This window comes from Oncorhynchus mykiss, chromosome 22 (assembly GCF_057628025.1).
Source record: "Oncorhynchus mykiss isolate SJ-2025 chromosome 22, ASM5762802v1, whole genome shotgun sequence".
NCBI lineage: Eukaryota > Metazoa > Chordata > Actinopteri > Salmoniformes > Salmonidae > Oncorhynchus > Oncorhynchus mykiss.
In genome coordinates this window covers 6,884,014-6,908,451 of record NC_143043.1, presented here as the reverse complement: position 1 = coordinate 6,908,451, position 24,438 = coordinate 6,884,014, and the positions used below count along the sequence as shown (strand labels likewise).

The 24,438-nt window shown below is 42.6% G+C and overlaps 1 protein-coding gene across 1 annotated transcript; it reads left to right on the top strand.

The window, feature by feature from the left end:
• Positions 1-9,640: 9,640 nt before the first annotated feature.
• On the top strand, positions 9,641-16,852 carry LOC110501268 (m-AAA protease-interacting protein 1, mitochondrial). Its single transcript, XM_021578659.3, has 5 exons — positions 9,641-10,139; positions 10,337-10,408; positions 10,547-10,673; positions 14,478-14,628; positions 15,033-16,852. Exons 1-5 carry the CDS (start codon positions 9,822-9,824, stop codon positions 15,109-15,111), a joined length of 747 nt encoding a protein of 248 aa, XP_021434334.3. The 5' UTR covers positions 9,641-9,821; the 3' UTR covers positions 15,112-16,852.
• Positions 16,853-24,438: the final 7,586 nt, after the last annotated feature.

Sequence of the window (24,438 nt, the reverse complement as noted above, 5' to 3'; positions counted from 1 at the left end):
AGGTAGGGCATGCCCCCGGTGATGCATTGTGCAGACCTCACCACCCTCTGGAGAGCCTTGCGGTTGAAGGCGGTGCAGTTGCTGTACCAGGCTGTGATACAGCCTGACAGGACGCTCTCGATTGTGCATCTGTAAAAGTTTGTCAGGGTTTTGGGTGATAAGACAAATTTATTCAGCCTCCTGAGGTTGAAGAGGAGCCATTGCGCCTTCTTCTCCACACTGTCTGTGTGGGTGGCCCATTTCAGTTTGTCTGTGTACGCCGAGGAACTTAACTTTCCACCTTCTCCACTGCTGTACTTTCAATGTGGAAAAGGGGGTGCTCCCTCTGCTGTTTCCTGAAGTCCACGATCATCTCCTTTGTTTTGTTGACGTTGAGTGAGAGGTTGTTTTCCTGACACCACACTCCGAGTACCCTCACCTCCTTCCTGTAGGCTGTCTCGTTGTTGTTGGTAATCAAGCCCACTACTGTTGTGTCATCTGCAAACTTGATGATTCAGTTGGAGGTGTGCATGGCCACACAGTCATGGGTGAACAGGGAGTACAGGAGGGGGCTGAGCACACACCCTTGTGGGGCCCCAGTGTTGAGGGTCGGCGAAGTGGAGGTGTTGTTTCCTACCTTCACTGCCTGGGGGCAGCCCTTCAGAAATTCCAGGACCCAATTGCACAGGGCGGGGTTGAGACCCATGGCCTCCAGCTTAATGATGAGCTTGGAGGGTACTATGGTGTTGAATGCTGAGCTGCAGTCAATGAACAGCATGCTTACATAGGTATTCCTCTTGTCCAGATGGGATAGGGCAGTGTGATGGCGATTGAGTCGTCTGTGGACCTGTTGGGGCGGTATGCAAACTGAAGTGGGTCTAGGGTGGCCGGTACAGTGGAGGTGATATGATCCTGGTCTGCGCATGCTCTAAGGATGCGGCTAGGGGTGCCATCTGGGCCAGCAGCCTTGTGAGGGGGGAGCAGTCCTTGTTAGCGGGCCGCAACTGTGGCACTGTATTATCCTCAAAGCGAGCAAAGAAGGTTTTTAGTTTGTCTGGAAGCGTGATGTCGGTGTCCATGACGTGGCTGGTTTTCTTTTTGTAGCCCGTGATTTCCTGTAGACCTTGCCACATACATCTCGTGTCTGAGCCGTTGAATTGCGACTCCACGTTGTCCTTGTACTGGCATTTTGCTTGTTTGATTGCTTTGCGGTGGGAATAACTACACTGTTTATATTCGGTCAAGACCTCTTTCTATGGTTAAATCCGGTGGATCGAGCTTTCAGTTTTGCACGAATTTCACCATCCATCCACGGTTTCTGGTTAGGGTAAATTTTAATAATCACAGTGGGTACAACATCTCCAATGCACTTCTTTATAAACGCTCTCACCGAGTCAGCGTATAGGTCGATGTTGTTCTCTGAGGCTGACTGGAAAATTTTACAGTCCGCGTGATCAAAACAATCTTGAAGCGTGGTGATGAATGAAATTGGTCAGACCAGCATTGAATGGTTCTCATCACTGGTACATCCTGTTTGAGTTTCTGCCTATAAGACGGTAGGAGCAAGATGGAGTCGTGGTCGGATTTGTTGAAGGGAGGTCGAGGGAGTGCTTTGTATGCATCGCGGAAGTTAGAGTAGCAGTGGTAGAGGGTATTGCCCATGCACGTAGCGCAATCAATATGCAGGTAGAATTTAGGTAGCCTTGTTCTCAAATTTGCTTTGTTAAAATCTCCAGTTTGCATATAGTCCAGTGAAGTTCCTTGACGGCCGTCTTGGTGTCTGTTTGAGGGGGAATGTGCACAGCTGTGACTATAACTGACGAGAATTCTCTTGGTAGGTAAAATGGCCGGCATTTGATTGTAAGGAATTCTAGGTCGGGTGAGCAGAAGGACTTGAGTTCCTGTATGTTGTTATGATTACACCATGAGTCGTTAATCATGAAGCATTCACCCCCCGCCCTGAGTGAGAGAAAGCGATGTGAGTTAAGAGTTTACTAGATGAATGAAAAGTGACCATCCATTCAGACCAGACTTACTGATTGAACTTTCGTAACTACGTTCCTGTGGGCGAAAAACAGCTTGTTGATGAGAGGTCGAAGGAGAAGGGCAAGAATTGTGCAAGCTAACAGGCGGGCCACAGTCAGGCAAATAAATCACTGACAGTGTCACAAGCAAAGCACCATCACACATCCGTCCACCTACTCTGCATCTCACAAAAACACAGCGGTTGGAACCAAAAATCTCACATCTTAACTTATCAGACCAAAGGACAGATTTCCATCAGTCTAATGTCTATTGCTTGTGTTTCTTGGTCCAAGCAAGTCTCCTCTTCATATTTATGTCCTTCAGTAGTGGTTTCATTGCTGCAATTTGACCATGAAGGCCTGATTCACCCAGTATCCTCTGAACAGTTGATGTTGTGATGTGCCATATAAATTGCAAAATAGTTTGGAAGGGATTTTCGATGTACCGATTCCATGGCACATGGTTTATGAATTGACACGCAAAACAACGCCGGATTCAACATTTCAAATGTTTCAATTTAAATTCTTATACAAAGAATTCTTGCAACCAATAGAATATTATATGTAGGGGGATACAATCTTCCTAGCTCTGCAGATTTTGCTGTGAAGAGGCAGAGTCATTAGAATTTATTTTGGTACTGTCCATATGTAGCTCCTTTTTGGTCACAGGTCCTAGAATGGCTGAAGAATTGCAACATTTAACTAGAACTAACACTGCAGATAATAATACTGGGTGATTTTAAAAGCCATATTCAATTGTTCAATAACGTATTATTATTTTAGCAAAAATGTTTATCTTTAATTTACAATCTGTAGAAGCTATGAGAGTAGAAAGGTTCAGTACTTTTGTGAAACAGCACAGTTGAAAAATATATGGCAAATAGAAATCCTAAATGGATAGTGTTAAGAGATGGATGTGAGGGGTTGAATGGACCTGAAGGGTGGTACTAATAACAAGATAACCAATGTAAAACATACGGGGTCTATAAATGTATATAGGTTCAGAAATTCTGTGAAATAGCACAATTACAAATAGAACTGGATTGACATCAGAAACAGAGGAAGGCCAAAACAAACAAAATATAACCATTTTAAAATAGATTGTGTCTGTAAAGTGTGTATAGTATGAATAAACTGAAGATAGAAGCCTAAGTGTTATTGTTTATTACTATACTCCAAGGGGAGGGGTGGTAGGGATTGCAGGGAATAAAGTTGAAGTCAGAAATGTACATACACCTTAGCAAAATACATTTAAACTCAAGTTTTTCACAATTCCTGACATTTAATCCTAGTAAAAATTCCCTGTCTTAGGTCAGTTAGGATCACCACTTTATTTTAAGAATGTGAAATGTCAGAATAATAGAAGAGAGAATGATTTATTTCAGCTTTTATTTCTTTCATCACATTCCCAGTGGGTCAGAAGTTTACATACACTCAATTAGTTAACTTGGGTCAAACGTTTCAGGTAGCCTTCCACAAGCTTCCCACAATAAATTGGGTGAATTTTGGCCCATTCCTCCTGACAGAGCTGGTGTAACTGAGTCAGGTTTGTAGGCCTCCTTGCTCACAAACGCTTTTTCAGTTCTGCCCAGGATTGAGGTTTGAGGTCAGTGTTTTGTGATGGCCACTCAAATACCTTGACTTTGTTGTCCTTAAGCCATTTTGCCACAACTTTGGAAGGATGCTTGGGGTCATTGTCCATTTGGAAGACCCATTTGCGGCCAACCTTTAACTTCCTGACTGATGTCTTGAGATGTTTCTTCAATAGATCCACATACTTTTCCTTCCTTATGTTGCCATCTATTTTGTGAAGTGCACCAGTCCCTTCTGCAGCAAAGCACCCCCACAACGTGATACTGCCACCCCCGTGCTTCGCGGTTGGGATGGTGTTCTTCGGCTTGCAAGCCTCCCGCTTTTTCCTCCAAACATAACGATGGTCATTATGGCCAAACAGTTGTTTTTGTTTCATCAGACCAGAGGACATTTCTCCCAAAAATACGATCTTTTCCCCCATGCGCACTTGCAAACCGTAGTCTGGCTTTTTTATGGCGGCTTTGGAGCAGTGGCTTCTTCCTTGCTGAGGGGCCTTTCAGGTTATGTCGATATAGGACTCGTTTTACTGTGGATATAGATACTTTGTACCTGTTTCCTCCAGCATCTTCGCAAGGTCATTTGCTGTTGTTCTGGGATTGATTTTCACTTTTCACACTAAAGTACGTTGATCTCTAGGAGACAGAACGTGTCTCCTTCCTGAGTGGTATGACAGCTGCGTGGTCCCATGGTGAATGTAGGCCTTGAAATACATTCACAGGTAGATACCCAATTGACTCAAATTATGTCAGTTAGTCTATCAGAAGCTTCTAAAGTCATGACATAATTTTCTTGAATTTTCCAAGCTGTTTAAAGGCACAGTCAACTTAGTGTATGTAAACTCCTGACCCATTGGAATTGTGATACAGTGAATTATAAGTGAAATAATCTGTCTGTAAACAGTTGTTGGAAAAATTACTTGTCATGCACAAAGTAGATGTCCTAAATGACTTGCCAAAACTATAGTTTGTTAACAAGAAATGTGTGTAGTGGTTGAAAAACGAGTTTTAATGACTCTTTTAATGATTCCCTGGCAACAGCCCTGGTGAACATTCCTGAAGTCAGCATTCAAATTTCACGCTCCCTCAAAACTTGAGACATCTGTGGCATTGTGTTGTGTGACAAAACTGCACACTTTAGAGTGGCCTTTTATTGTCCCCAGCACAAGTTGCAGCTGTGTAATGATAGTGCTGTTTAATCACATTATTTATATGCCACACCTGTCAGGTGGATGGATTATCTTGGCAAAGGAGAAATTTGCACTAACAGCAATGTAAACATTTGTGCACAAATAAGCTTTTCTGTGCGTATGGAACATTTCTGGGACCAAATTATTTCAGCTCATGAAACATGGGACCAACAGTTTACACGTTGCATTTATATTTTTGTTCAGTATAGTATATAGTATTGTACATGTATACTACCAGTGACAAGCACATAGTAATACAGGGTTGTCATGCAGTCTGAAAGTAGTTCCGGTCTTGATGAGTTCAACCAGAGATATAATGACAAGATGGCATTGTCTCCCATCCTAACAATGGGAGTCGTTGTCCCAAAGGTGGGGAGGCAGGTGGTATGGTTATCGGTCTATCGCAGGGGTCTTCAACCTTTTCTTGCCCAGGGACCCCCGCCCATCAAGCCGGTGATCCAGGGACCCCAATCATATGTTAGCAAAGAAAATGTGGATGTCTTGTCTTATCAGGTGAATGATAATGGCAAGGAGAAGTAATCAACATTTTCTAATGAATAGTTTTTTTATTATTTTGACCTCTCGACATTATAATTGGAAGAGGGAGTGTAAACTATAACGTAGCCAATTACCTAGAAAGGTAATTCCAAACACATTTTTGCTAATTGTGGCTGTTTAGCTCGTTAAAGAAAGGTTAGCCATGTTTTGGGAAAAAAATTATGTCCAAATCAAGAAAGCTGACCAGCAGCCAACCAGCAGCCAACGGCACTTGGCCTGGAAATCGTGGGTGCTTTTTCAAAGCTTATGTCAAATACTGCAGTAAGTGTAAATCAATCAATCAATCACATGTATTTATTTATAAAACTAATTTTTGATGTAATCAAATGTGTTTATAAAGCCCTTTTACATGAATAGATGTCACAAAGTGCTTATACAGAAACCAAGCCTAAAACCCCAGAGGCAAGCTAGGATTATAGAGGGTGAAAAAGGTCAGCACCTCAGGAGTAAATGTCAGTTGTCTTTTCATAGCTGAGCGTTCCGACGTCAAGACAGCAGGTGCGGGGGAGAGAGAGAGGGTCGAAACAGCAGGTCCGGGACAAGGTAGCACGACCGGTGAACTGGTCAGGGCAGAAAAGTAGAAACTGGATCAGCAGCACAACCGTGTGGACTGGGGACGTGGACTGGGCAGGGCAGGTAGTCCCGAAGCATGGTCCTAGGGCTCAGGTCCTCCTGGAGGGGAGAGAGAGAGCGAGATGGGAGAAATAGAGGGAGCATACCTAAGATCACACAGGACACCAGATAAGACAGGAGAATTACACCAGCTATGACAGACTGCTCCAATGAGTCTAATTTGCTCAACAGTAGTTGAACCAGGGTCTGTAGTGACACCTCTAGCACTGAGATGCAGTGCCATAGACCGCTGTGCCACTCGGGAGCCCAAAGGTGGGAAGGCAGGCTAGGGTTATAGAGGGTGAATGTCAGGAGTAAATGTCAGTTGTCTTTTCATAGCTGAGCGTTCTGACTTCGAGACAGCAGGTGCGGGGGAGAAATGAAGTTGACATCATTAGAAAGAAGGTATTCTCTTTTGTACTGTAGGTATGTGATTCAAAGTTTGTTTATTCTGTTTTTGCTAGGGATATTCATAAAAACATAAATAAATAAAATAAAAACTTTGTGTGGACCCCTGCAGTTCCTACGTGGACCCCTAGGGGGTCGTGGACCCCACGCTGAACACCCCTGGTATATCAGTCTTCTTATCATGGACAGATTTTGATGGTAGTAAACCTTCTCACTTTGCCTCTTCCTCTCTGATTCAACATGCAATCTGAGGTCCACCACTTTTGTATTTAAAGTCAAGCTTCACTAGTCATCTATACTTACCGTCAGTCATAAGAATCTACAAGTACATTGTTAAGTAAAGTATGAATTCAATGGCATTAGCTCATACTTTTGAATGTTATGTGTCAGAGCTTTTATAAAGTAGGAACCAAGTAATGCGTACCCTTGTTCGCTGTCGGATGATACAGAGTGAATAGCAGAGATTCAGGTTGAGGTTCAAACACTTAAAAGACACACCCTTGTCCACTTACCCTCGCCTTCCTCACCATGTTAAATAAGCATGCCCCATTCAAAAAATGTAGAACTAAGAACAGATATAGCCCTTGGTTCACTCCAGACTTGACTGCCATTGATCAGCACAAAAACATAATGTGGCGTACTGCATTAGCATCGAATAGCCCCCACAATATGCAACTTTTCAGGGAAGTTAGGAACCATTATACACAGGCAGTTAGGAAAGTAAAGGCTAGCTTTTTCAAACAGAAATGTGCAACCCGTAGCACAAATTCCAAAACGTTTTGGGACACTGTAAAGTCCATGGAGCATAAGACCTCCTCCCAGCTGCCCACTGCACTGAGGCTAGAAAACACTGTCACCACCGATAATCGAGAATTTCAATAAGCACTTTTCTATGGCTGGCCATGCTTTTCACCTGGCTACCCCTACCCCACAGCTCTGCACCCACCGCAGCAACTTGCCCAACCCCCCCCTGCTTCTCCTTCACACAAGTCCAGATAGCTGATGTTCTGAAAGAGCTGCAAAATCTGAACCCCTACAAATCAATTGGGCTAGACAATCTGGACCCTCTCTTTCTAAAATTATCTGCAGCAATTGTTGCAACCCCTATTACTAGTCTGCTCATCCTCCTCTTTCAAATCGTCTGAGATCCCTAAAGATTGGAAAGCTGCCGCGGTCATCCCCCTCTGCAAAGGGGGAGATACTTTAGACCCAAAATGTTACAGACCCATATCTATCCTGCCCTGCCTTTCTAAAGTCTTCAAACACCAACCATTTTGAATCCCACCCTTCATTCTCACTTATGCAATCTGGTTTCCGATCTGGTCATGGGTTGCACCTCAGCCACGCTCAAGGTCCTAAACGATATCATAACCGCCATCAATAAAATATAGTACTGTTTAGCCATCTTCATCGACCTGGCCAAGGCTTTCGACTCTGTCAATCACAGCATTCTTATCGGCAGACTCAATAGCCTTGGTTTCTCTAATGACTGCCTCGCCTGGTTCATCAACTACTTCTCAGTTCAGTGTGTCAAATCGGAGGGCCTATTGTCCGGACCTCTGGTAGTCTCTATGGGGGTTCCACAGGGTTCAATTCTCGGGCTGACTCTTTTCTCTGTATATGTCAATAATGTCGCTCTTGCTGCTGGTGATTCTCTGATTCACCTCTACGGAGACGACACCATTCTGTATACTTCTGGCCCTTCTTTGGACACTGTGTTAACTAACCTCCGAACGAGCTTCAATGCCATACAACACTCCTTCCGTGGCCTCCAACTGCTCTTAAATGCTAGTAAAACTAAATGCATGCTCTTCAACCGATTGCTGCCCGCACCTGCCTGCCCGACTAGCATCACTACTCTGGACGGTTCTGACTTTGAATATGTGAACAACTACAAATACCTAGGTGTCTGGTTAGACTGTACTCTCCTTCCAGACTCACATTAAGCATCTCCAATCCTAAATTAAATCTAGAATCGGCTTCCTATTTCGCAACAAAGTCTCCTTCACTCATGCTGTTAAATATACCCTCATAAAACTGACTATCCTACTGATCTTTGACTTCGGTGATGTCATTTACAAAATAGCCTCCAACACTCTACTCAGCAAATTGGATGTAGTCTATCACAGTGCCATCCGTTTTGTCACCAAAGCCCCATATACTACCCACCAGTGCGACCTGTATGCTCTCGTTGGCTGGCCCTCACTTCATATTCGTCGCCAAACCCACTGGCTCCAGGTCATCTATAAAGCCCCGCCTTATCTCAGCTCACTGGTCACCATAGCAACACCTACCCGTAGCGCGCGCTCCAACAGGTATATTTCACTGGTCACCCCAAAAGCCAACAACTCCTTTGGCCACCTTTCCTTCCAGTTCTCTGTTGCCAATGACTGGAACGAATTGCAACAATCACTGAAGCTGGAGAACTATATCTCCCTCACTAGCTTTAAGCATCAGCTGTCAGAGCAGCTTACTGATCACTGCACCTGTACACAGCCCATCTGTAAATAGCCCCCCCAACTACCTAATCCCCATATTGTTATTTTTGCTCTTTTGCACGCAAGTATCCCCCGATTTGCACATCATCATCTGCATATCTATCACTCCAGTGTTAATGCTACATTGTAATTATTTCGCCACTATGGCCTATTTATTGCCTTACCTCCCTAATCTTACTACATTTGCACAGACTGTATATGTTTTTTTCTATTGTGTTATTGACTCTATGTTTGTTTAACCCATGTGTAAGTCTGTGTTATTGTTTTTGTGAACTGCTTTGCTTTATCTTGGCCAGGTCGCAGTTGTAATAAATAAAACAATGATGCTCTTGGGGAATCCCCGTCGTCATCTGGGCGGGTGGTCCAAATGATTAGCCAAGCAAGGGAAGTTTGCAACCTAAGCCCCTTGTTTATAGTTGGCTTTAAGAATGTACAATTATGTTCACTCCGGTCCTGAAACTCCCCATAAAACAACATCAATGGAGAAGTCCACATACACTTGTAAGTAAAAACGAATGCAATTAAGTTAGACATTTTCCTACTACATAAAAATATATATTTTTGTTTGTTTATTTTTTGTTATATTTTGGTAATTGTAGAAATAAACATTTCCCTTCTTCAGAAGTTCCAGCTTGGCAAGCTAACGCAAGTTAGCTAATTAATTTGATAGCTATCATACTGTAGGCGTATATTAATAATTATATATTTCATATAAGTAGACATCCACTCATAATTGAATGTGGCGCATATAAAGCACCCACAAGTCACCGGTGGCTGAAAATGAGTGATGAATTTACGGGCATGGATGGTCCATTTAAAAACCATTGCTTCCTCCCTCGCCCTGCAAGTGTATACTCGTCAGACGTCATGAAACGTCATCAGAAGTGTCCACTTAATTTGAGGGTTGAGGGAATAGGGTGTGTCTTTTAAGCGTTTGGAACGAAACGGTAGGAGAGAAAAAAGATGGCGCTGCCCATGTTAAGAGGTTGCAACTGTAGCAGACTGCCTTCAGTACTGAGTCGTTTCTTGAAACCCGAGCACGTTGTGCTTCCCCGGCCCAACAAGACCACCCGCCTGGCTCCTACTTTGTCCGGTGGTGTTGTGTCCACCGTTCGACCTTACAGCTCTGATCGAGGTGGAGGTAAACAAAACCAGAAGGTGGTTGTGCTCGGCATCCCCAACCCTTTAATATGGTTCCGAACCCGATTATACTACTTTTTGATTCGGGTTTATTTAGACAAGGAATTCAACATCGAAGAATTCACAGAGGGATCGAAACAGGTAGGTAGGTTACAATCCGTGGAATGAGTGGTCTTTAGCAAGTGGAAGCTAGCTAGACCAGAAATACTTTATTTCTTAAAGTATTTATGGCATATACACATCCAGCTAGACAAGGTGGGCGTTACTGCAAACTGTGCACAGTTCAGTTCTGGTTAAATAAGTGACTGTGTCGTCGTCCCCGCCGTGTGTTGTTGCAGGCATTCTCCCATGTTTCAAGACTATTGTCAGGGAGTCAATTTGAGTCGCTTGAAGGTCTGGTTGCTAAAGACGTGAGTATGATATACTCAAACATTTTTGCAAAAATAATTTCTGTGTAGCATTGATATGATACCTGGTAGTTTCAACAGCATTCTCTGCAGACATTCGGCCCGTAATCATATTTCCTCCTTCAATTTTCTCCCACACAGCTGATTGCAAAACTGGAAGAGAAATGTGCTCTGCTCCCTCCAAGTCACCTGCAAGCGCTTTCTGCAGATCTGGAAGACTTGGTGTACACAACACCAGGGGATGTTGGCATCTATTATGATGATGATGGTAAGAGCCAGATTATGTTAGTGTATTTTTTTTGTTCTTATATGTGACTGTCCTGCTCATTTTTTAAATACATTTTTCTTATGTAGAAAAAATTGATTAAAAAAGAATATATATATATTTTACATTTAATTAAAGTAGAGACTCAGAGCTAGAACATGGGATATCATACACTACAGTTGAGGCAAAATGGGGAAAGTAATTCTGCTTTGAAAGTTGATCAACTTGTAACCCCACTTTTGAGAAAATGGCCCCTGAATTGTTTTGGTAAACCTACTGGAGAGCTCTTCTATGTCTACACCCATTGAGCATCGTTCACACCCTCTTAAGCCTTAGAGGTCTATTTGATGATTCACATGTGAGGCCATGTCCTAAACCGGTGATTCCCAAACTTTTTATAGTCCTGTACTAGAGGTCGACCGATTAATCGGCAGGGCCAATTTCAAGTTTTCATAACAATAGGTCATCTGCATTTTTGGACGCCGATTACATTGCAATCCATGAAGAGACTGCGTGGTAGGCTGACCACCTGTTACGTGAGATCAGCAAGGAGCCAAGGTAAGTTGCTAACTAGCATTAAACTTATCTTGTAAAAAAAAATCTTAACATAATCACTAGTTAACTACACAGGCTTGATGAAATTACTAGTTTAACTAGCTTGGCCTGCGTTGCATATAATCAAAATAACAGGCACCGCATTATCATCGAATCACAGCCTACTTCTCCAAACAAGTGATCATTTAACAAAAGCACATTTGTGAAAAAAGCACTATCATTGCACCAATGTACCTAAACATAAACATCAATGCCTTTCTTAAAATCAATGCACAAGTATATATTTTTAAACCGGCATATTTTGTTAAAATAAATTCATGTTAGCAGGCAATATTAACTAGGGAAATTGTCACTTCTCTTGCGTTCTAGTGCAAGCAGAGTCAGGGAATATGCAGCAGTTTGGGCCACATGGCTCATTGCGAACTGTGTGAAGACCATTTCTTCCTAACAAAGACTGTAATTAATTGGCCTGAATTTTACATAATTATGCATGACATTGAAGTTTGTGCAATATTTAGACTTAGGGTTGTCACCCGTTCGATAAAATACGGAATGGTTCCGTATTTCACTGAAGGAATAAAGTTTGTTTTCGAAATGATAGTTTCCCGATTTGACCATGTTAATGGCCTAAGGCTTGTATTTCTGTGTGTTTATTATAATTAAGTCTATGATTTGATAGAGCAGTCTGATGGAGCGGTGGTAGGCAGCAGCAGGCTCGTAAGCATTCATTCAAACAGCACTTTCCTGCGTTTGCCAGCAGCTCTTTGCAATGCTTGAAGCACAGCGCTTTTTAGGACATCAAGCCTATCAACTCCAGAGATTAGGCTGGCAATACCATAGTGCCTATAAGAACATCCAATAGTCAAAGGTATATGAAATACAAATGGTATAGAGAGAAATAGTCCTATAATAACTACAACCTAAAACTTCTTAACTGGGAATATTGAAGACTTGTATTAAAAGGTACCACCAGCTTTCATATGTTCTCATGTTCTGAGCAAGGAACTTAAACGTTAGCTTTTTTACATGGTGAATGTGATTGAATGGTAATTATTTGATTAGGCTATCTGCATTTGACATTGTGTTATTATTTAGCTGAACACTAGATGGTTTAATTTTATTTTTGGCACTGAAACGAGGATACTCAGGCGAGGGGGAAAAAGCCTCACCCAAATGTATAGCCCCATTGGAAAATCTAAATGGATTGTTTTAAAATGTGAAGAAGGAAAAAAAAAGTTTAAAAGAAATGCATTTGTTTATCACATTTTTATTTGGCTTACCCCGACGGCATTGTGCGTACCCCGGTTTAGGAATACCTGCCCTAAACAGAGTAAGTACGGTAGTGTATTAAACAACCCCAAATTAAGTCTAAAGGCTGGTTTATGCTACATCTATCGACATGTCTGTAGACAGTTGTCCCAGTGACATCATGAACACATGACTTGAGTTGAACATGCTATTGTCGTCCGACATCAAAGTTGTCATTATGAAAAAGTATAAACACCAAAATGACAAGCTGTATGACAGCAGCCTGATGGTCCAAAATAGCATAACTGATGTATTTTAACATCAATAAACCCATGTGTTTTAAAAATGAATTTAGTAAATGTCAATCTAGCAAACCAGGCAACTAAAAGCAACTTTCTAAACAATGTTTTGATTCGATTCTAGCTTGTTAGCTGGCTAGCCAGTTCAAATAATGACCTTATCATTTTGCTGACATCTTAACTTTAGCTAATTTGTATTCATTATTACAGGACAATAAACAAACAACAAGATCCTTATTTACAAGACAATGGCGAGATAATTACAGAAAATGACATATAGTTGTCAGTGTGATGAAATAAAAGCAGGGCATTCTACCAGATAATGTTTTTACTTGAACACATGTCTCGTTGGCCCAACGTTATATCCAAATTTGACTTTGGTGCAGGTCATGTTGTTCTTCACATTACCGTCTTTGGTAAAGACACACCATATCAATTAAAATCAACGTTTTTGCAATGAAAACGACTTTGACAAAATTAGAAACGTATAATATTTGAAAATGTAGCTAGCTTGACTCTCTTTCCCGTATAGATGGTTGAACGCTTCTCCATGTGTGTGAGGGATGCAATGGTTGACATTGGTTTGAAGTCTTTTTCAGTTATAAAACAAACTGGGCTGGTAATTGAACAATTTTATTTGTATTTAAAGATGGCATACAAGTTTGTTATTAAGGCACATGAAAGTTCACATTTCTGCCCCCAAAAAATCATTTTGATAAAATACATTTTTACTTTCAAATGCCTATCCCGTGGAGTAGTGACACGCGATATACGACTAGTTTCCTGAAACGTGTCACATATTGTGTTTTTTATGTCTTTTACATTTGTCTTAAATCATATCATAGTCACTACTGCATACAGAGTGATACTGTTGGGGAATGTAACTAATAAGCTAATGAAGAGGAATTGCTCTTTCTCACACACACACGTGGATCAAGGTCAGATGGCCAAGACACACACACAGGCTGGCGCACACACACACTACAGGCTCTCCTAGGCTGAACATGCAATGATTATACTAATAAGGACTTCATTTAGTAACTGTTGACTGTGACCCAACTAATAACCAGGCTGATGAGGCCTTAAGAACACATCCTTGTTTAAACTTTAATAACCAGCATTATACAGAAAATACTAACACTTACTAACAAAAGCAACATGTATGCTGAGGCTGAAAGGGGCAGAAAGCAATATAAACATGACAGATGACTGTTATGCAATTTGCTAACACTGGTGGTTCTCAGAGAATGCATATCTTCATAAACAGTACCAGTCAAAAGCTTGGCCACACCTACTCAAGGGTTTTTCTTAGTTTAAAAAAATAATTTTCTACTTTGTAGGATAATAGTGAGGACATCAATCATGTAGTAACCAAAAAAGTGTTAAACAAATCCAAATATTTTATATTTGACATTTTTCAAATAGCCACCCTTTGCCTTGATGACAGCTTTGCACACTCTTGGCATTCTCTCAACCAGCTTCACCTGGAATGCTTTTCCAACAGTCTTGAAGGAGTTCCAATATATGCTGAGCACTTGGCTGCTTTTCCTTCACTCTGCGGTCCAACTCATCCCTAACCATCTCAATTGGGTTGAGGTTGGTTGATTGTGGAGGCCAGGTCATCTGATGCAGCTCTCCGTCACTCTCCTTCTTAGTGAAATAGTTGTTTTGTCATTGTTCTAAAAACATTTCTCTCCTCTTTCAGGGCGGAAGTTTGTCAGTATTCTGATGAGATACTGGTATCTGACAAGTGCCCGGTTGCCTGAGGAATCATTGGAGGGAACACGTGTCTTTCAGGTGGCCATAGGTGGTGAGGGTGAGCCGGAGACAAAGAGACTGCTCACAGCCAACTATGAGTGAGTTTTCTTTGTAGTTTGCTTTTGCTGAAGTACAATGTCACAGTTGATTTAATTGTCTACAGTTGGAGGTAGCTGTGATAAAGCATTCATACTTAATCTGACAAAGAGAGAACACTGAGGCTGTGTTTACACAGGCAACCCATTCTGATATTTTTGCCACTAATTGGTGTTTTGACCAAACAGACAATAATTGTGACAATAATTGTGCAAAAGATCAGAATTGGGCTGTCTTAGGCTGCATTTACAAAGTCTGCAAACAGTTTCTCAGGGATGAGCCCACTGAGATCTTAGATCTGTTCCCAAGGAACAACTACCTGCATTAACCACCTTTGCATGACTCTCAAGTGTTTAATGTATAGACTTCCTGTTTAACAACTCTTATCTATCATGGCTGTTGGCAGATTCCAAAGGGAGTTTACTAAGGGGGTGTTGCCAGACTGGACCATCACCAGGATAGAGCACTCGAAGCTGCTGGATTAAACTTGGATTGAATGGAGATGGAGAGTGGTAGAGAAGCAGGAAACCGAAGACCATCCTTCCTGCTCACCCTACGAGAATATCCCCCCCACCTGCTAAAATCTTGATGCCCCTCAGGAGCAAAACGACTCTCAAAGCCAAGACCAGGAGAGACATGGGGAATATTTGAGGCCAACTTTCTATCTGCCAGAAGTCACATACTGTAGAAAAAGTACAAAAGTCAAACATGTCTCTTCGTAGTTTACTACTGTTCAGACATCCATGCAAGACCAGTTTTTTCCCACTTGTCTCAGGCAGCACCGCAATCTGTGGTCCAAACTAGGCTTTGTTTGTCAGCTCTGCTTTTAGAGCCTGAGATTCTTCCTTCTGTTCAATGGGGAGGGTAGACAAGGGGCACACAGAAATTGTGAGAGAAAAAAACAGAATAAGGTCTGTATTGAGATTCTGTAGTCAGTCTTAGATGTGCTTCTGTCCAATCTGTTGGTAGAGCGTGCACACAGACTAAAGAAAATGTCACACTTTGATACAGATATGAACAAATGTTTAAAGCATTCCTTGAGCAAACTTACTCTAACCTACTTGTACTCTTGCTATCACAAGTTATTTAGTGAAAAAAATGACTCTGTTTCTTGAGATGTGCTTTATCTCCAGAATAGTCCATCAGCTGAAAAATAAGTGATTGCTAATTACTGTTGGAGACAAGTATTGGTGTTCTTTCTTAGTGGGTGCACACATGACTAGTAGTGCTGCGATAGTGGGACCTCAAACGGATGGATCACCCTGCCCATTGTGCAATTGTCTTTGGCAGCTTTCAGCAGCAGAACTCGGACTGTCACACATTGTTCTCCTTTGAGTGAAGTTGAAATGTATAGACTACCCCCCCCCCCCCCCCACACACACACACACACACCAAAAAATAGAAAATACAGGTTTTATATATTCTTTATCTCTATCAAAAGTTTTTGATCCCCCCCCCCCCACCACAGTTCCCCAACAGCTGCCCCTCAACCATCTGAGGAAAAATAAAATAAAGCCAATGCAATAAACTAAAGACATCAAGGACAACAAAAATCATAACAGCAAGGCCAACTGAATATGTTTGAGTGCATGTATGGCGCTATCTATGTGTGTGTGTGTGTGCATTTGAATGAGAGTGTGTATCTGCATGTGTACAAACACCTACACGACATCAGCCTCAGGAAACAGGAATTAGCTGTAACAACACTGCCCCTCGGTGTCATTCAAACTTACTTTTTCTTTTGTTTTATTTTTACTTAATTTTTTTACTTTTATCTTTGACCATCATTCTATCCTCCACCCAGAAACTCCACTCCCACTTGTCTCCAATTCCACATCCCAACCCTCAGCTTCCCTTAGCCCTTATTTGAGCTGTTCTTGATATAATATAGATGTGGTCTTTAACCAAACCCCTACCTTGTCACAACACAACCAATTGGCTCGAATGCATTAAGAATGATATAAATTCCACAAATTTACTTTTAAGAAGTGACTAACCTCAGGAAGGTGGTTGAGAGAATCTCAAGAGTGTGCAAAGCTGTCATCAAGGCAAAGGGTGGCTATTTGAAGAATCTCGAATATAAAATGTTTTTACTTGTTTAAAGCGTTTTTGGTTACTACATGATTCCATGTGTTATTTCATAGTTTTGATGTCTTCACTATTATTCTACAATGTAGAAAATTACTAATAAAGAAAAACCCTTGACTGAGTTGGTTCTAAAACTTTTGACTGGTAGTATGTGTGTGTGTGTATATTATTTATATATATATCAAGAACATATGGTTTACATATGTTTCAAACTTGGGATAAATGGATACAAATAGTGCCTTCAATGTGGACAGTATTTAATTTGGCCAACTCCTTCCATAGAACTAATATTTCATATGACATCACTGTCCATTTTTCGCCTGCTACATTAGGTCAGAGAGGAAGTGGCGAAGCGAGAGCATTTACTCCACCCCAAAAAATCAGGTCAATGAGTGTTGAATTTTATTGCTACGTGAGGCTTATTTGATTGAATGGAAGTTTCTAATGGTTATGTCTATACGAATGCACTGATATGTGGACACACATGGCATTTCGTCAACTTTAAGAAAAATGACATATCGGCGGTTTCAGCCAGGTCACCTGTACTACAAGTCCATATTAGACGTTCATCCATAACATAACATCAGGTGTACCATGGGAACTGTAGTCTTCTTAATTCAGAAAATCACAAAGGTGTTTTTGATTTTGTATAAATGTTTTGTTGAAGACAAATCAAAAATACAACAATTCATCAGATTTTCATGTAGACTACAGTACAGTCTGACTTGGCTCGCCTTCCCCATGGCTCAGGTTAGTTTTTTAGGTCATAATACAGTCCCTTAAACTGAAACTTTTAGCATTTAGAACATGTACAGTGCAAGAGTGTAATGATGCTGTATCTGGTGTTTGCTCACCATCCTGACATATCCCCACTAACCAAGTTGACCTTGCCTCTTAACTCTTTAAGTGCCAGTGCATCAGCAGCTATAGTTGAAGTCGGAAGTTTACATACACTTTAGCCAAATACATTTAAACTCTGGAGGTGTGTTTTGGGTCAACAAAGAATAATCCCACTAAGCCAAAAACCAGATGGGATAGCGTATCACTGCAGAATGCTGTGGTAGCCATGCTGGTTAAGTGTGCCTTGAATTCTAAATAAATCACTGACAGTATATTGAATATTGGTTAGAAAAATAAGTCTATGTACAATGTTAGCAAATGAGGTGAGATAAGGGAGGTAAAGGCAAAAAAAGGCCATGGTGGTGAAGTAAATACAATATAGCAAGTAAAACACTGGAATGGTAGATTTGCAGTGGAAGAATGTGCAAGGTAGAGACAGAAATAATGGGGTGCAAAGGAGCAAAATAAATAAATACAGTAGGGGAAGAGGTAGTTGTTTGGGCTAAATTATAGATGGGTTATGTACAGGTGCAGTAATCTGTGAGCTGCTCTGACAGCTGGTGCTTAAAGCTAGTGAGGGAGATAAGTGTTTCCAGTTTCAGAGATTTTTGTAGTTTGTTCCAGTCATTGGCAGCAGAGAACTGGAAGGAGAGGCTGCCAAAGGAAGAATTGGTTTTGGGGGTGACCAGAAAGATATACCTGCTGGAGCGCGTGCTACAGGTGGGTGCTGCTATGGTGACCAGCGAGCTGAGATAAGGGGGACTTTACCTAGCAGGGTCTTGTAGAGGACCTGGAGCCAGTGAGTTTGGCGACAAGTATGAAGCGAGGGCCAGCCAATGAGAGCGTACAGGTCGCAGTGGTGGGTAGTATATGGGGCTTTGGTGACAAAACGGATGCACTGTGATAGACTGCATCCAATTTATTGAGTAGGGAGGCTATTTTGTAAATGACATCGCCGAAGTCGAGGATCAGTAGAATGGACAGTTTTACAAAGGTATGTTTGGCAGCATGAGTGAAGGATGCTTTGTTGCGAATTAGGAAGCCAATTCTAGATTTAACTTTGTATTGGAGATGTTTGATGTGAGTCTGGAAGGAGAGTTTACAGTCTAACCAGACACCAAGGTATTTGTAGTTGTCCACATATTCTAAGTCAGAACCGTCCAGAGTAGTGATGTTGGATGGGAGGGCAGGTGCAGGCAGCGATCAGTTAAAGAGCATGCATTTAGTCTTACCTGTATTTAAGAGCAATTGGAGGCCATGGAAGGAGAGTTGTATGGCATTGAAGCTCATCTGGAGGGTTGTTAACACAGTGTCCAAAGAAGGGCCAGAAGTATACAGAATGGTGTCGTCTGCGTAGAGGTGGATCAGAGACTCACCAGCAGCAAGAGCCACAGTATTGATGTATACAGAGAAGAGAGTTGGTCCAAGAATTGAACCCTGTGGCACCCCCATAGAGACTGCCAGGGGGCCGGACAACAGGCCCTCCGATTTGACACACTGAGCTCTATCAGAGAAGTAGTTGGTGAACCAGAGTTATCATGCCAAGTAGTCCCAAGTCATGGTCCTAGGGCTTTGGTCCTCCAGGAGAGAGAGATTAAGAGGGAGCATTCTTAAGTTCATAAAATACTATTTCACCAGATAGTACAGACTGAACCTAGCCCTCAGCACATAGACTATTGCAGCATAGATACTGGAGGCTGAGACAGGGGGGGTCGGAGGACACTGTGGCCCTATCTGACGATACCCAGGACAGGGCCAACCAGGCAGGATATAATACCCCTGCCCACTTTGCCAAAGCACAGCCCCCACTCCACTAGAGGGATATCAACAGCCAAACAACTTACTTACCCTGAGACCGGCTGAGTATAGCCCACAAAAAGATCTCCACCGCAGGAGCCCGAGGGGGCGCAAAACTGGACAGTAAGATCATGTCAGTGACTCAAACCACTCATGTCGAGTATGGTGAAAAAAGCCTGTGACAATGTGACGCAACCCTCATAGGGGACAGCATGGAAGAGCATTAGTAAGCCAGTGACTCAATTATGGAAGAATGGTGCGGCATCCCTCCATATAGACATTTGTAGTACAATCTATGCCAAGGTGCAAGAAGCTGTTCTGACTCGTGGTGGCTCAACACCTTATTAGGACACTTTATGTTGGTGTTTCCTTTATTTTGGCAGGTTCCAGTACCTGTTGTAGTTTAGTGCTTCCAATTTCAACATTGCACGTTGCGCTACATGCACAAGAGTTTCAGAGTGACAAGGCTACACAGGGCTATTTCCATGTTGAGGATGTCAATGGACTGTGCACACCTCCTTTTCATATTTCACCATGGAATTTGATATCTCCACTAGCACAAAATGGAGAGGTGACATGGTTGCTTGACAGCTACTCTATGTTGAGGTTGCTGAGTGGGTGTGTGGTGTCATCATTGCATGCTACATCAGGGCTCAGGAGATCACACTGTGTTGGAAGAAGCTGCATTTGATCCATGATAAGTGCTGTACGGTAAGGTGATTATTCCACCCACTGAGTGCTTGGCACAATCACATGCCACAGTCTGCACTCACCATGATGATGGATGGTGCTGATTAGCCCAATCTATTAGAATGAGCTACTATACATTATTTATTACCCAAAATGTACGCTGATCTGCTCTATCAAGAGTCAGTATCGGTCCTGTGGTGCCACACCTCTCCTGTCCCTCAGTAGTACTATGTTCCGTATGTTGTTGATGTTGTAGGCTAGTGCCTTATGTGCACTTTTCTCACACTGCACAGTTTTTTTGCGCCCTGATGTGTTCATCTGCCTAGAGGTGTGGCTCAGCTGTACCCAGCATACGGCTCTACCTCAAGGGAGGTGTGTGTGTGTGTATTCTTAGTGTGTCACACTGCTTTATGGCCCAGAGAGGAGGTAGGTGTGTGTCCTCGCTTTCTGTTTCTGTGTGTGCTGACAGCATGTGGCCCTGCCCCGACGTGTGGCCCACCTGTACCCAGCGTATGGGCTCTACCTGTACGAAGAGAGCCAGTACACTCAGGACACCCGCAGATTCAAACTGACTGGCGCCCCTGTTCTCTTCCTACCTGGAAATGCAGGCAGCTACAAACAAGGTGAGCTTCTATCACCACTAACCAAACGCATCCACTAATCAAATTTACCCTAACCAATCTTACCCGCTCAGGTTAGTGAATATCGCAAGCTTGCTCTCTCCATTGCTCTAACAATGGAAGCTAAGAAGCTCTAATTTGTACAATATCTGCTTTGGTGACATATTGTATGTAGGCTGGTAACAGTCTTGTTTTTGCGAAAGATCCCATGGCCACTAATCCAGATCTATCCTCTTGTGGTTTGGTTTTGCTAGTGACTGCTAGTGGGAACACCCACTCTCGCTTTCTCTCAGTCTCACATGCATACGCTCACACACAACATGCACATAGATTGCTCTTTTACCATTTCATGCATTGTATTTAGTGTTTTCCGCTATGGGTTCTGTTGCATTAGCCTATTTTACATGCCATGGTTGCCATCACAACCACAAACCTCAACCAAGCAAACCGCAACCCAGGCGTGATCTCATGTTTTATATTCAACAACATTAGCACTAAGTAGACTATGGTTAGGCTACATTAAAGCCTGTAAAACCTAATGGTTTTACATTAAACAGACTTCATCAGAGTTGACTTAAACTGTTAACAACCTGCTAACGGGGGTGCTACTGTTGATAGAGAGTATGAAATGCGATCCAGGTTCACAGGTCTACTGAAGTGATGATTAAATCCATAATCCACACACTTCCCTCTATTTTGCTAATCAGATTACTTAACTCCCATAGTAATGCTAGTCTGTTCAGAGATTAGCTTGTGTTGATATCCATGAGTTTGGTCAACCCTAACCCTCACACTTGGAGGACAGCCACTGTTCAGGGATCTGGTGGATGAATGTCAGGGATGATGGCCACACAAGCTCAAAATTTAGATTAAGGTCGAACGCATCGTTAGCTGGCCACGCTGAAAAGGAGAGATGTAAGGTGTTCTGGAGGTCTAACCCTATCTCATGAACTGCACCAACAATCCTAGTTTCAGAATGACACCTCTGAAGACTCCTATTTATCCTTACACCTCTGAACCATACCAAATCAAAATCCAATCAAATCAAATGTAGTTATATAGCCCTTCGTACATCAGCTGATATCTCAAAGTGCTGTACAGAAACCCAGCCTAAAACCCCAAACAGCAAGCAATGCAGGTGTAGAAGCACGGTGGCTAGGAAAAACTCCCTAGAAAGGCCAAAACCTAGGAAGAAACCTAGAGAGGAACCAGGCTATGTGGGGTGGCCAGTCCTCTTCTGACTGTGCCGGGTGGAGATTATAACAGAACATGGCCAAGATGTTCAAATGTTCATAAATGACCAGCATGGTCCAATAATAATAAGGCAGAACAGTTGAAACTGGAGCAGCAGCACAGTCAGGTGGACTGGGGACAGCATGGAGTCATCATGTCAGGTAGTCCTGAGGCATGGTCCTAGGGCTCAGGTCCTCCGAGAGAGAGAAAGAAAGAGAGAAAGAGAGAATTAGAGAGTGCACACTTAAATTCACACAGGACATCGAATAGGACAGGAGAAGTACTCCAGATATAATAAACTGACCCTAGCCCCCTGACACATAAACTACTGCAGCATAAATACTGGAGGCTGAGACAGGAGGGTTCAGGAGACACTGTGGCCCCATCCGAGGACACCCCGGACAGGGCCAAACAGGAAGGATATAACCCCACCCACTTTGCCAAAGCACAGCCCCCACACCACTAGAGGGATATCTTCAACCACCAACTTACCATCCTGAGACAAGGCTGAGTATAGCCCACAAAGATCTCCGCCACGGCACAACCCAAGGGGGGGTTGCTTCCAACAGCATCCCACTGCTGGCTTGCATCTGAAGCCAAGTAGGGTAGGTCCTGGTCTGTCCCTGGATGGGATACAAGATGCTGTTGGAAGTGGTGTTGGAGGGCCAGTAGGAGGCACTCTTTCCTCTGGTAAAAAAATATATATATACCGTGCATTCAGAAAAGTTTTCAGACCTCTTGACTTTTTCTACATTTTGTTATATTAGATTACAGCCATTCTAAAATGGATGAAATAGCTTTTTTCCCTCATCGATCTGAACAGAATACCCCATAATGACAAAGCAAAAATGAGTTTTTATACATTTTTGCCAATGTTTTACAAATAAACAGTACTTAGACACATTACTCAGTACTTTGTTGAAGTACCTTTGGCAGTGATTACAGCCTGGAGTCTTCTTGGGTCTGATGCACCTGTATTTTGGTAGTTTCTCCCATTCTTCTCTGCAGATCCTCTCAAGCTTTGTCAGGTTGGATAGGGAGTGTCGCTGCACAGCTATTTTCAGGTCTCTCCAGAGATGTTCAATCTGGTTCAAGTCTGGGCTCTGGCTTGTCCCGAAGCCCCTCCTGCGTTATCTTGGCTGTGTGCTTAGGGTTGTTGTCCTGTTGGAAGGTGAACCTTTGCCCCAGTCTGAGGTCCTGAACAGGTTTTCATCAAGGAACTCTCTGTACTTTGCTCTAGTCTACCCAGACTAGTCTCCCAGTCCCTGCCGCTGAAAAACATTCCCACAGCATGATGCTGCTGCCACCACCATGCTTCACCGTAGGGATGGTGCCAAGTTTCCTCCAGAAATTACGCTTTGCATTCAGGCCAAAGAGTTCAATCTTGGTTTGATCCGACCAGAGAATATTGTTTCTCATGGTCAGAGTCCTTTAGGGGCCTTTTGGCAAACTCCAAGTGGGCTGGTGTGGCTTTTACTGAGGTGTAGCCTCCGTCTGGCCACTCTACCATAAAGGCCTGATTTGGCTGAGTGCTGACCAAAGATGGTTGTCCTTCTGGAAGGTACTCCCATCTCCACAGAGGAACTCTGGACCTCGGTCAGAGTGACCATTGGGTTCTTGGTAACCTCCCTGACCAAGGCCCTTCTCCCCAGATTGCTCAGTTTGGCCGGCCAGCTAGCTCTAGGAAGAGTCTTGATGGTTCCAAACTTCTTCCATTTAAGAATGATGGAGAAATTCTTTGTTTCCCTTCCCCATATCTGTACCTCGACACAATCCTGTCTCGGAGCTATACGGACAATTCCTTTGACCTCATTTGTTTTTGCTCTGACATGCACTGTCAACTGTGGGACCTTATATAGACAGGTGTGTACCTGAACACAATTTCGAGTCTCATAGCAAAGGGTCTGAATACTTATGTAATTAAGGTATTTCTGTTTCTTTAATTCATTTGCAAAAATGTCTAAACCTTTTTCATTATAGGGTGTTGTGTGTAGATTGATATTTTATTTTTTTTAAATACATTTTAGAATAAGGCTGTAACACAACAAAATGTGGGAAAGGTCAATACTTTCTGTATGCACTGTATGCCCCAGGGTAGTGATTGGGGACCTTTCCCTGTGTAGGGTGTTGTCTTTTGGATGGGACATTAAACAGGTGTCCTGACTCTCTGTGGTCACTAAAAGATCCCATGGCACTTATTGTAAGAGTAGGGGAGTTAACCCCGGTGTCCTGGCTAAATTCCCAATCTGGCCCTCATACCATCATGGCCACCTAATCATCCCCAGCTTTCAAATGGCTCATTCATCCCCCTTCCTCCCCCCTGTAACTATTCCCCAGGTCGTTGATGTAAATGAGAATGTGTTCTCAGTCAACTTACATGGTCAAATAAGAGTACTTTTTTTTCTTCAAAACTTCCATGCCAGTTGGAAGAATGTATTTAGGTGTTTTATCTCTGAACACTCAAATGCTTTTTTCTCCCGCAACAGTTCGATAAGGGGTGTTTATAACAATCGGTGGAGACTAGCGATCCTGACTGCCAATGTG